This window comes from Plectropomus leopardus, chromosome 16 (assembly GCF_026936395.1).
Source record: "Plectropomus leopardus strain MGB_pleo_1.0 chromosome 16, ASM2693639v1, whole genome shotgun sequence".
Classification (NCBI taxonomy): domain Eukaryota; kingdom Metazoa; phylum Chordata; class Actinopteri; order Perciformes; family Serranidae; genus Plectropomus; species Plectropomus leopardus.
The window spans coordinates 6,130,517-6,144,518 of NC_142191.1; the positions used below are offsets into that span (position 1 = coordinate 6,130,517).

General features: G+C 40.4%; 1 protein-coding gene across 1 annotated transcript; it reads right to left on the bottom strand.

Annotated features, from left to right (window-relative positions):
* Positions 1-1,466: 1,466 nt before the first annotated feature.
* On the bottom strand, positions 1,467-12,555 carry cipcb (CLOCK-interacting pacemaker b). Its single transcript, XM_088089402.1, is given in 4 exon segments — positions 1,467-5,874; positions 5,876-6,735; positions 9,011-9,177; positions 9,256-12,555. Coding segments are annotated over 4 exon segments (1,188 nt in total). The 5' UTR covers positions 9,365-12,555; the 3' UTR covers positions 1,467-5,822.
* Positions 12,556-14,002: the final 1,447 nt, after the last annotated feature.

Here is a 14,002-nt window from a genome sequence, read left to right on the forward strand (position 1 = left end):
AAATGTTGAAAAAAAGACATTGTGCCTGTGGCCCCAGGACCCCAAATCTCTACATCTGCCCCTGGTAATAATAATAAGCGCTCAATAAAAAAAAGAAAAGTTTTCCACACAAGGATCTTGTATCATTGTCACCATCCAGTGGTCAAAACTGTAAACTACAACGTCCGACCAGACGACTCACTCTGGAATCACAGAGGTATTAAGGCTTTATTGCTTTATTGCAAGTTAATAAATAAATATATATATGCATTCAAAATACCTGAAATATTAAATATACTGTAGGTTTACAGTAAGTGACCCGAGAATGTCTTCATCCTTTTATTGTATTGTGATTTTACCTTTTTATTTTGCAACTACAATTGACAACATATTTTGTTTTCATCTTAATTGATGTTGTGTATTTTATCAGAAATTTAATTATTTGTTTGATTATTTTCTCTATAAGAGCAGTAGTGTACAAAAACTGGAGCCAAGATGAGAATCCCCCCTTCTTTTTTTGGCTGTAAATTTAAGTAGAGCTGCAACGATTATACGAATAACCAACTATTTATCAAGTGAAAATGTGCAACATTTGGTGCTTCAAGCCTCTTGAATGTGAGAATTTGCCCTTTTTCTGTTCTGTTGGTTTTACAAAAGAAGCAATTTGAAGGACTCTGGGAAACTGTGAAGTGCATTTTTCCACTTTTTAAAAAAGATGAATTAATTCATCATGAAAGTAGTTGCTAGTTTTCAGCTGTATTTTCAAGTGCAAATATTTGAAAGCTTAATTTAAAGGCCTCATATCCACAAAGGTATTCTTCTGTTATTATGACTGATGAGATCTTCAGGTTCAGGTTGAATTTGGGGGGAGTAACAGTCACTAAACTACACAACACTTGTCTTAATACGACAGCTGTGCAGTGTCCCACCAAAGACTTTAATCTAGTGATTTACTGCAAATTATTTAACAAGATCCCTTAATTAAGGCCTATTTGAGGGGAGGTACACTGAAGAGATTAAATGGTTAATCCTCCGTATGTTAACAAAGTATAAAGTGTGTAACAAATAAGGTGTCTACCACTGATGTCCATAAATCACATATTTTATGATTTGGGATATTTACAACAAGCACAGCAACTTTAGTTTCAAAAATGTAAAGAATAAACCTAAGAAATATTTGACTGCAGAGGAACAGATATATGTAGATATATTTATGGTATAATCTCTCACTTTGGTAAATCATCTCATTATTCAGTGATTTTGTTGTCCATTTGCACAACTCGAGCAGAGGTTTATTTTTAATTTCTCCACATCTCCAGGTTTGCTAGGCAGATGAGAGGTGTGTGGAAAACTGCAAAAATAAACACCTCAAGTCCCTCTCACCTCTATCAAAGATCCAAGACTTGACACTTGAAAACTCAAGAGGCAGCAGCATTAATTCAGCGATAAAGTGAAAAAATTAAGCATATAAAATCATATCCAAGAAGTAAAGTTTCTTTGGAATGACATTTATTACACCAGCAATGAGCCTCTAACGTAAATGTACAAAAATATTCCTAAAGCATGTTACAGCAAAACCTTTCTCAAGCAGAGATTTTTGATTGATATAGCTGAAGTATCATTATTTATAACTGATGTTTTGCATTTATATTTTTAGAATAGAAAATGGATTGCCGGCAAACCACAATACATCCAATCTGCCTAAATCTACTGAGGTGTTTCCACCACAATTCCTTTGTTTCACATAAAAAAACAGCAATTATTTGGGCTGATGATCATTTTGTCCATCATGAAACATTTTGATAAAATATTCACAAATATTTTAAAATGAAAAAAGGCCCACATTTTGAATAAAAACTTCAAAATCCAGTGTTATAAAATTACTTGTCGTATTGTACAAGCAAAACTAGCCGTTTTGAGTTATCAGAAAATTGCGGTCACATAACATGATCATTTCACAACGACGGCAACAACAATCTTTAAACAGCATGTAGCATATATGAACAGAAACATATGATCGGATACATAAACTATCCTAAACGTTATATGACAGTGAGCTCATGGTAGCCGCTCTCATGAATTCATGTGCTATGTTTAAAGCTGATGGCAGCGAAAAAGTAAACCTCTTAAAAAAAGGCTGGACATGACCATTGTTGTTGTGCTTTTTAAACAAAACTTCGACCTTTTTTTTTTTTATATATATTTTCACTCGAGTATTGGATAAGCCAGACCTAATTTCAGCAGAAGGCAAACAGATCATTTCAAAGATTTTCTAACTGTACAGAAAAGCTTTAGAGGAGCAATGTGTAGGATTTAGTGACATCTAGTGGCAAGGATTGGGGATTACAACCATCTGAAATTCCCTCTGGTTCCTCCATTGTACATTGTACATTTTTATCGGGAGCAGATTTTCAGCAGAGGTCTCCTCATCTCCAAAACAAACGGACCAAGTGATTAAAACCTGTAAAAACGCTGAAAAAGCAGTTTTACATCCCACTTTTGTGCGTCTGTGATGCTGTTCGGGTGTTGCCGACGGGCTGCTAGCTCGGGCTGGCTGATTTTACTGGTGGCCGAATTAACCGCAGAGTTCTCTTCGGCTCCAAATCAAACAGACCATGTAATTTAAACCTTTAGAAACACCGAATACAACAGTTTATGTTAAAAATCAGTGTTTTTACAACACTTTTTGGCTCGTCATTAAGGGGCTGTAAACTATAGCGGCTGACATGAAATGCAAATGGCCCTATCTAGAGCCAGTGTTTGGTTTGTCCCTTCTGGGCTGCTGTAGAAACATGACTGACTCTGAGAACGAGGAACAGCTCCACATTTACATTTAAACAGCTCGTTCTAAGGTAACAAAAACACGAAAACTCTTAATTTCAGTCGATTATACATTAAGAACACAATCTTATCATATATGATTTCTGCCATTACATCGCCCTAAATCCTACACACTGGACCTTTAACAACAATATCCACATGAATTCCAAGAATATAGTACTTGTCGTTGCATCTGACTGAAGAGAAAATGATCAAAAAAATATTTAATTATTACATCAAATATTAAAATACAGTTAAAGACACAGAAAATGCAAAAAGTGTGAAACTGCAAGAAATTAAAAAAAAGAAAATTGGACAATGTAAGTGTTATGCACAGCTGTCCGTTAGGAATAGTACGTATACACTGGTAGTGTGCTTATGATGCCTCTCAATGCACTTCAAGTAATTTAAAAAGACTGCCTCAAAAGGTGCTACCGTAGCTGCCGTTAAATTCTGCCCAGAAATTGCTTAAGAGCTGCTCTCAGATTACTTTAGTGCAAATGCAAAGCTCTGTGACAAGGTTTGGATATTAAGGCCATAATTTATAAACATACAAAAAGTTTATATGAAGCATCAAAAACTGTTCCTAATTCGGACAACAAACTTTTTCCGGACTCATGAGGCCCAAATTTGAGCTGGTCTCAATCAAGAAACTCGACTTGATGTTCGTCTTAGTGGTTCACAAAATGATCATTTCATACAGGTGAAAAACAGACAAAGCTTTCAAAAGTCTGCACTTAAATTAGACAATACACGCTAAATTACATCCATGATTATATAAAAAAAACACAAAAAAAATGACAGAACTCATACACCAGTTAGTGATAAATATACAACAGGAAGCACTCTTTACACTGGGATGTTACCAGGAAGCATCTGAATGTCTGTTAAGAGCTTCACTTCCAGCCACTTTGCACTACAGCTGCCATCAACATGATGGGAATGATAAACTTGAAACAGTCATCGAGGCGTGCCAAATCTTCCACATCAAGTTCAAAATGCAGCAGGAGTTTAAAAAAAAAAAAAACACTTTAGGCACATTTGTCTGTTTTAAGATGCTGCCTGGCAGGAGGCCATTCAATGTGACACGAGATCATTTCCATAAGCCTGTCATAATGATTATCAACTTTACATAATTGTAACTGCTGCCTAAAATAATTTGGATTATGCGTACTCTTTGACTGTTGACTGGATGTCTGTCAGTGGAACATAGCTGAGAGGACTACCATGAATGATGCAAAACTGTTGAAACAACAGAAACGTCAACTGAATTCAATCAAAGTAGAGAGACATTTTCAGCTGTTTTTCAGTTTTACATGAGAACACCTGGCCATGCACTGTTAAAGTTTACATATGCAGTCTTTAAATTTTGCATAAAAAACAACACAAAAAGCTGTATTCACTGCTTCATGCATGGGATCCAAATCTCTCAAGGATCTTGATTGCCGATGAGCAAAAGATTTCTGTGCAACAGAGAGGCAGTTTCAGCGGAAGAGTCGAGTCAGACTGTAGTGTAGCAGAACTGAGCTGTGGTTTTGGCCCCGTTTCACCGTAGGTCCCAAACACACCGAGTCGGCAGCTGCTTACCGAACAGCACCGTCAGTGTGTGGCCGACCATCGCACATAGTTTTTTCTCACAGTGTGTCCTTCACTGATGGCACTGCTCGACCTTATCTGTGGCTGTCTGGGTGATTAAGCTTGTTGATTCAGGGACAGAATAAATGGTGAAAGGTCTCAGTGACCCTGCAAATCCATGATTTCACTGATTAAGTGAGGGTTCTTCTCGTTTTTTTCACCTCTATTATTTTCTTTGTCCACAAGCTAAAGACATGCCCCACATGCTGGAAAGCTTTAATCATTTCCATGGTAACTAAAATCTAAATCAGTCCTCTGATGCTTCCCTTTTTTTTTTTCACTAGTAAATTGGTGGAGGAAAGAAGGTGGCCAGTGTCGGACACGAATGAAGCCAGTGTCCTCAGCGCGGGCATTGACCCCCGCTTCAAGCAATTAAATTTACTGTCTGACAAAGAATAGAAACAGGTGAGTCTAACTGTAGCTGAAAACTGTGGGTGTTTGCTTTGCATCTAGTGATCTGGCCTGACCCACAGTGTTCGAGTTATTAATAATTAACACAAAAACTGCACACAGTAATCCACCTTCCACCTTCTCTCCCCCCTCTTTATAACACAAGGGCAGTGGCACCAAGTTCTACCAAAGTCAGGTCATAATAGTGTGTATGAACGACACCCTCAAGTCCCATCGCATCAAATCGAAGCTTCGAATATTCACACATGATTCGGTGTTTCCCACAGAATGACAGTATGTGTGGCAGTAGCTGACGACGAGGGGGGCGGTGGGTGTTCTTTCATGTTTTGTATTTTTGAAATCATTATAATATAATCATATCATGCAGATGTTTGTAAGTGAAAGCGAAGTTTTAAACCCAGCAGAATGAACGGTTAAGTTTCACTTTCGATGCGCCTGACATTCTACTGCACCGTCTCTGCCCCAGTGCATTATAAATAACCAAACGTGTATATATATGTATTAATATACTCCTTATACCGATATTCTCACTTCATAATCTGAGCGTCATGAATTCAGAGCGAGTTTCACAAATTCAGTGGCAAAAAAAATGGTAGTTTGCTTCTCAGTGATGTTTCCTGGATTGTAAAAGCTGACCACCTCTCTCACAGGTGCAAAACTTATGTGCTCGCTGTCAACTGGCCGTCAGCTACAGTTTTATCAGTCCAAGCACAACTCTTAACAAAAGAGGCAACAAAAAGTCTTTAACTGCACTGATTCTTCGAGGTCGGCTTGGTGTGTCAGGGCCCTCAGGCAGCCGGCAGCCAAAATGTAGGCCACAGCACACTGTCTGAATGAGAGAGTTGGGGGCTGGGTGTGTATTGAGGAGCACATTACTTTCGGTCCATCTGTCTCTACACACACCACCCCCCCCCCGAACACTGGCCTTCCTTTACCCATCTCAGTCTGAAGGATTACCCTCTCGCCCTAGTCTAGGTCTAATCTGCCTTTAAGCTGGTCTGGGCAGCTCTCTCCCTCTCTCTCTCCAGCCTCCTCCTGAAGGCTGGCCTGCAGCTTTACAAAAATGCTGTTGTCGCCGCTACACAGAGCCTGAAGGAAGAGGTCTGTGTGCTCTTTTAGCCGGTCCAGGTCGCTCTGGGTGCGTCGGTTCTGCCTGGTGAGCTCCTTAGTGCGCATCGCAATGTCCAGCAGGCCGGATTTGCTAAGGATGTTGTATGTGTTGCAGAAGCGCTTCCTCTTTATGTCAGCGTCACTGTCACTGAGGTTACATTCTGCTGGCGAGCTGCTCTCCTGGGTGACCATCCGGGGAACAGGGCCAGTGGTGTGAGTAACAGACAGGGAAGTGGGAAACTCGGCCTGGCTGACAACTAATGAAGGCTTCTCCCTGGCAGGACTGCTGCTGGCCCTGGTTTCTGTTGTGGGGACAGAGAGTCGGCTCTGGAGCAGAGGGGACGTGGTGGCGGGGGTAACAGGAAGACTGGGAGTGGTTGAGGCTGATTTAGTAGTACACAGATTTCTCTGCTGCTTCTCTCTCAAACAATGTTCCCGGTGGCTGGAGGTCAAACTGCTGCCCTTCTCTGACCCTGAAGAAGACGAGGAGGAGGAGGAGGAGGAGGAGGAGGAGGAGGAAGCAGTTCCTCTCCCTGAGGAACTGGAGCTGTCCCCAGGATGTGGAGCGATCTTGGGGTAAGATTTCAGGATTGGAAGATACTTCTTAGGGCGCCTGTGTCGAGAGGAGGCTTCTTTGGAGGCAGGTGAAGCTTGACGAGAGACCACAGGCTGAAGGAAGACCACCTGAGGCTGCTGGACTACAGGCTGGACCACGGGCTGGACCACCTCCACTGTAGGACTGAACCCCCAGGGCTTCAGAGCAGGAGGATTATCACGAGGCTGCAAAGGGAACAAAGACAAAATTGAGAGCATTAAAAAAAACGGGTCCCACGAGCACTTGCCTATTTTACATTTGTTCGTTTTCCTTTGTTTGTTTGAGAACAATAAAATGATTTTTTTTCCAAAAAGTGAGCAACTGCAACTCTCTTCGCAGAAGATAAGAACAGAAACCATGAACATATCGCACCAATTAATCATTTAGTCCATGAAACACTAACACCCTGACAAACACCCATCACAAATATCCACAAAGCAGAGATTCCAGCAAAATTAATGACTTAATGCAGCAAACAAACCCATAAATCATAAACTTTGTGTGCGACAGGAACAATAAGATTTAATTAGGGTCCCATGAGTGCAGCGATGCAGAAAACACAGACGGAACAGCAGAATTTGACGATAAAAATGGAATTAACTTTCAAAAGCAGAAAGTGGTTGTTATATGTTGAAACTAGGAGCAAGAGCTCCTAAGCTAAAAAAAGGGTGTCTTCCACATTATTGGACTCTTCAGTAATGTGGAAAACATCCTCTAAAGACATTGTCACAAAAGGAAGGAAACGTATCAGAGCACTGTCTAATGAAATGTTGTCTTCAAAATTTTCAAAATTATTCATACTCATTAATTTTTCTTATCAAATTGTTGACATTTTATTTATGCACGACATGATAGTACACTTTTCTAATGACAAAACAGGCTCAGAATAAAACAAAAACACGGAATGTGGGGATAATCATTAAAAAGGATTTCATTGGTCCTTTTTTAATCATTTAAATTGTCAAAACTTCTAATGTTTTTTTCTGATGATTAACTGTCTATAATAGTGTCTCCACTGCTCCCCACAGAGCACTGTCACAGCCACATAGCAACCCAATTAGATGTTCTCAGATAACTAATCCCCGTTTAGAGGATTGGTGTCTGATGCAGATCTGACTACACAACCTGAGTCTGACTCATTCATGAGGCAGCTGTCACAGGTCAGACTCCAGTCTGCGGCGGAGTATCCACCTTACCATTAAACCACAGAGTGACGTTACATAATAATCAAATAAAGCTCCACTTTGACCTTTTAATGTCTCACTCACACTCTTGCTTTTCTTTTAAACATAATAACTGTAGGTATTTTATTTTATATGATACACTTCAATAGGCCAATAAATTATTTGAATTTGTGAGCATCTCCTAACAGAGAAAAAGAAAATAAAAATATGTGAACTTGAAAAATATAACCTATCAAGGCAAGTATTATGTAGACTAATGACAAAATTGTGGTTATATGCATTCAATATGAGATAAATACAAATTAAAACACACACAGTTTTGATGACAACACTTGGCAAATTATAAATTACAGTAAAAGAAAATATTTCAGGTTTAGATAGTCACGGATTTGAAAACAGATCCATTTTGTTTCACACTCTTGCTAACCCTCACACTCACGCTCTCCGCTTCTCTCTCTTCATCTTTAGGTGCCCCAAACGAACTTTTGTCCGATAATAGAACTTAATGAATTTCTGTCCCAGGGTCAGATGACGAGTGCTGATATGCAGTCCATTCATTCAGACAAAATGCACATGCAGGTTACACCCACATTGGGTTCGTCATAATGGAGTATGAATATTAAGGATACACAAAAATACAGAAAAATAACTCAGCTTGAGGTACAAAATGTGCCAGTGACAATTCTACATAAGCAAAAAACAAAAATGACAAGTTATTTTAAGAAGAACAGCACTGTCAGCAACATTGTGGTGATATGATGGAAATAAGTAATTTCAATTAATCATTAAAAATTAAAAGGTTTAATGCAGACTTGAGTGATCTCATTGAGTTGAACTAAACTGGTGTGCTCAACAAAATGTTTGAAGACATAATCTTTGTCATAAAATCTTAAATGACCCATTAGAGAACCAGAAATCAATTAAACATCATTTTTGGTTTTCACGGTCTCATCTTTTTGCCTATTTTCATTCTTGAAATAAGTCGGCTTTCATTTTGAGCTCCTCTACTTCAAGTTTACGTCCCTCCTGTTGGTCACTCATTTGTGTCAACCCTGAGAACCTAAACGCATTTTGCTTACAAAAACGACGTAACAATTTCTACTCGATGTTCACAATACAGTCATTTTATAAATTGCATGTGAAAAGAGAATATTCACGATATCGCCCACCCCTATTTAAGGTTTAGGAATGAATCTGAGTAGAAACGGGGAATAAGTTCTTCCACACAGATCAAGTTATCAGCGTTATGTTATAGTTTTGAGTAGCAGCAGTGTACCTGCTTGAGGAGGACGTTGTTCATGATGATCATCGGAGAGAGGCTGGAGTAGGAGCCTCCCACCACAGCCAGCTGCGAGGAAGTCTGCGGTCCCTGCTGCACCACAGGGCGGGGTGAGTCCTCAGAGTCTGTGGTGTCCATGTTGCTCATGTGCTCTGAGCTTGCATCTATAGACCAGGAGGAAGAGTAGCTTCAGTGAAGTGATCCAGTGTAATCTAAGCACTGTGACAGGAGTTTGGTCAAACCTGAGAATCCAGAGTCTCGCTCTGAATCAGTTCGCGAGCCTGCAGACTTCATGATGCGTGGTCTGTTTGCTGCCCTCGAGTGGGTCTCTGCCTTCCTCTTGGTGCTCATCTCGTTTCCTGCTGCACTGACGACGTCCTTGGCTCAGCAGGCTCTCACAGCAACTACATGGCCAATGACAGAAAATGGAGTTGTGCACTTACATTTATAACAAGACAAAAAGCGTTAGCTGACGGGTTAAGTTAGAGCCTGGCAGCATAGGCGTAGTGGTAGGTGATGAGGTGGGTAGTTAACGAGAAGGAAGTGGGTATACTCTCCTATACACAGACCAGCCATAAAACTAACACCACTGACAGGTGAAGAGATTAACCTTAGAGATCAACCGATATTGGTTTGTCGGGCCGATACAGATAGTGATTATACTCAAACTCAATGAGGTTTTACAGTAAAAGTTCCTCCCACGCTGACACTTCTTTGCATGTATTGCAGACTGCCTCCCCTGGTGTTAGCTGAGCATAATACGCACACTTTTTCTTTAATTAATTTCATGTATGATCATTTACCTAAAACGCTGATACAGATAATTGGCAAAATGTCAAATATCGGGCCGATAATCCGCCAGGCTGATAATCTGATGACCCCTAGTTAACATTGACTATTTTGTTATCAAGAAATTTTGGGCTGGGAAACCTGGGGTCCTGGGATTCATGTGGATGCCCCCCAAAACACTCAACCCACCAAAACACTGTTGCAACAAAGTAACCCCCCTAATGGAAATGGCACTCCCTTGATGACCCTCCAGGCAGGACAATGCGCCAAGCCACACACAAGGAATTTGACAAAGAGCGTCAGGTGTCAACCTGGCATCCAAATTCCCTCGCTACAAATCTGATCGAGTATCGGATGTCCCGGTACCTCACCTCACAATCCATAGAACCCAAAGGATCCGCCACCAGCACCCCAGTGCCAGACACTTCAGGACAAGCCAAAAAGGCCTGTGTCCATGTATCGACAGGCCAGAGCAAAATCCAAGGAAACCTCGTTGTGGTTCCTGGGTATCTTTCGGGAACCAGCACGTCCCATGTAAGCTCGCTAAGATAGTGATCTGGGATATTTGTGGCCAGGTTGATGTCTTGAGCTCTTTCTTACATTCCTCAGGCCATTTCTGAGCAGTTTCTGGGGTGTGGCATGATGCATTGTCCTGCTGTAGGGCCACAACCAAAGGGAGTGCCGCATAGCCTCGAGTGTTTGGGTGGGTGAAGGGCGACAGGTGGCATCTACACAAATGTCAGAACAAAACGTTTCCCAGCGTCACATTGCATTGTATCAAAATGGTCAATGTTGTTCACTTCACCCGTCAATGGTTTTAAAATCATGGCTGATAGGTGTATTTCAGTGATAGGTGGGTATACTATAGTTATTTCAATATTGTGATATAAAACAGCTGTTAATGGTTTTACAGGCTGCATTAACATTATACATTGTCTGACCTTACTGGACAGTTCAGGGTGAGCATAATTAACAATGACACCTTTTATATTACCTGTTTGGCCATCTTTTTTTCCCCACAAACAGCATTTAAATCATCCTCCTTTAGTTTTGCCCAATCAATGCCACTGAATAAAAACATCAAACACCATAGCTATCGCACAAAACATGTTGTCAAAGCACCCATATTAATATTAAAGTATTCAGCGCTCTTCTCCTTTCTTGCTGTTCTGATGACATCCTTGACTCAACAAGCTCTCACAGTAACTACATCAGCATTGAAAGAACATGAAGATTATTTCTTATATATAAGATAAACACAGAATGCTTTAGTTAAGAGGTTCAGTTAAACAGTGGTGTAGTTGATAAGGTGGATGTACTACTAGGTAGATGGTAGGTTACTGAGTCTGAAGTGGCTATATTTTCCTATATATTCCAAAGGTTTTTTGGCTGATAGGTGAGTATACTGTAAACGGTCAGAAAAAGAGGTGGTTATACCCCCACTACATGTGTAACCTCCACTACACCAATGCTGGGCAGCATAGCCATATCATAATATGTTGGTAATACTATACTAAAAGAGATGCACTTACACTTTTTTTTGCAATTTTAGTACACATAAGGTACCAGAGTGCATTAAACAGCATCAAAATAGAACATGTTTATCAAAAAAGAGCCAGTGGAGGATCCCCTGCACCCTGACAAAGGTCCAAGCTGGGCCAGTAATGTCCTAAAACTATAGAAATATCCTAAAATCCAAGAAATATCCTCAAATTTGAGAAATTTCCTTAATTCCTAGACACGTGCTAAAATCTTAGACATGTCCTACAAGCCAAGAAATGTAACAACATCCTAGAGTCGTCCAAACAACTTAGAAAGTCCTCAAATCCTCGAAACATCTTAGATCCTTAAAACGCCCTCAAATTCAAGAAATGTCCAACAACCTAAGAAATCTCTGAAAATCCTTGAAACACCCTAATATCCAAGAAATTTCATACAACCCAAAAAATGTCAGAAATGTCAGAAAACCTAGAAAAGCCCTAGGTCCAAGGAACATCCTAAAAATCCTAGAAACGTCCTAGAAACGTCCTAAATCCAAAAAATGTCCTAAAATCCTAGAAACATGTTTGGGGCTGCTGCACTGGCCCCTGGCCTCCTGTCATTTTGCACAAGTGGCCCCCATGCAAAACAAGTTGAGTGTGCCTGATAGACGCTGAATAAGCTGAAACCACAAACGTTAATTTTGCACGTTAACATTAGCTTTAACTGTTGATATAAGACGACCTAACGTTAGCTAACTAGCTAAACACAAACGAACACTTCATGAATGAACACAATAATAAAAGTTAGCACTTTTTTTGGCTACCATTAGCGTACGTTAACGCTAACGGTTAATTCAAAAGCTAACGTTAACCGACGCGAAGTACTTACAGTTAGGGTTAGTTGACGTTACAAAAAACACCACAAAACGTTAGAGAAACACTAAAGAATATGCCTGAGTTACGTTGTCCTCGGATATGCTCCCACGACGCTGATTTAAAACCCGGAGGATGCGAGCTTTCAGCCGGGTGGAGGTGTCCGCTGTGTCTCGGTGACTTGTTTCCGTCGGTGTGGCCGCGGCTGCTGCTGCCGCCCAGCTACGCTCACTGGAACTCGGTGTTCCACGGTACAATACACGAGACACGCCGCCCCTCCCCTGTCCGCTCGGTCACATGCGGAGCACGGTGGCAAAAACAGCCGTTAACCGTTGCAGTTTAGTTGTCTTTTACAGCCGCCAAAACAGAAAACAGACCACAGACGGGCGGTGCGCTTTCACTCACCTACAGACTATTGTTCCGGGGCAGCGGAGGACAAAACGGGCACGGTGTTAGGTTCAGACACGCTGCCATATTTGGTAGTGAAGGGCGTGGTTTAGTCAGGAGTAGCGTACACGTCACCGCTACTCCCGCCCACTGTTCAGATTTCCTGGCTTCTGATTGGCCCGCGGAGCCAGCAGCTGAAAAACGTGACTAGCTCCGAATGTGTGGCAAGTTAAGGACATTGTGTTCAGTGTGCAGTCAGGAGGTGTACTGTACAGCGCAGGCATCTCAAATGTACTGTCGGGGAATCCAGTGACGCGAGGTTGGGAGCGTAATGTACTGGTGTATTACATAACAGCCTGGATGGCCCACAGCTAACCTAACCGAGCAGAGCACGTCTGATCTGCAGCGTGTTTTAAAGGAGTAAACAAACATTACCCCATCGGAACAAAACGTTCTCACGTGCAGACATGCTGCTCCTGACTTTATTAATTTTTTTATGAACAGCATGCCAAAAAAGAGGATGAGGTGGCATGGTTTCTGATGGAAGTGTGTAAAGAGAAGTAAGACGTAGACCAGGGATACTAAACTTGCTTTGATTTGGGGGACACTTTTGCAAAATAACAAGGGCCCAGTCACAACAGCCCAATATCTGTTTCTAGGATTTTAGGACATTTCTTGGATTTTATGATGTTTCTAGAATTGTAGGATTTTTCTCAGATTTGATGACTTTTTAATGTTTTTTCTCAGATTTTATGACTTTTTAAGGATTTTAGGGTGTGTCTAAGATTTTTAGATATTTCTACAATTTTAGGACTTTTGTAGTATTTATCAGATTTTAGGAATTTCTCAATTTTAGGACATTTGAGGCATCACTAGGACCCCTTTCAGGGGATGCTGGATCCTCAACTGGTGCTTTTTTAAATATATAAACAAGCTCTATTTTGATGGTGTTTTATGCACTATGGCACCTTATGTATACCAAAATGTATACCGCTTTTTGTCTTGTTGTATACAAAAACAATTCCCAATGTGAATCATTTTATTTTCATTGCGAATTAGAAAATGATTAGGGGGTTCAGTTCCTTAATTAACACTAAGTAAAAGTACTAATACCACTCTGTGAAAATACTCTTTTACAAGTTAAAGTCCCACATTGAAATGTCACTCAACTAAAAGTAATTAAGTATAATCAGGAAAATGTACTTTAAGTATTAAAAATAAAAGTAGTCAATGAAGAGACGAACAATAAAACCTCAAAATTATATATATATAAAAAGAAAAAGACTTAAATGTTAATCAAAATAGTTGGCATTTAATTTTTCCGTCAATTTGCTAACTGATTTATCTGCCAGTCATTTCTGCTGTTCTTTCATAAACTCTTCTTCTACAGTAAGATAAATATAAAATACAACCATTTAAAGTTGTAAGTGCCTCCCTCATGCCAAAATAATACACATAA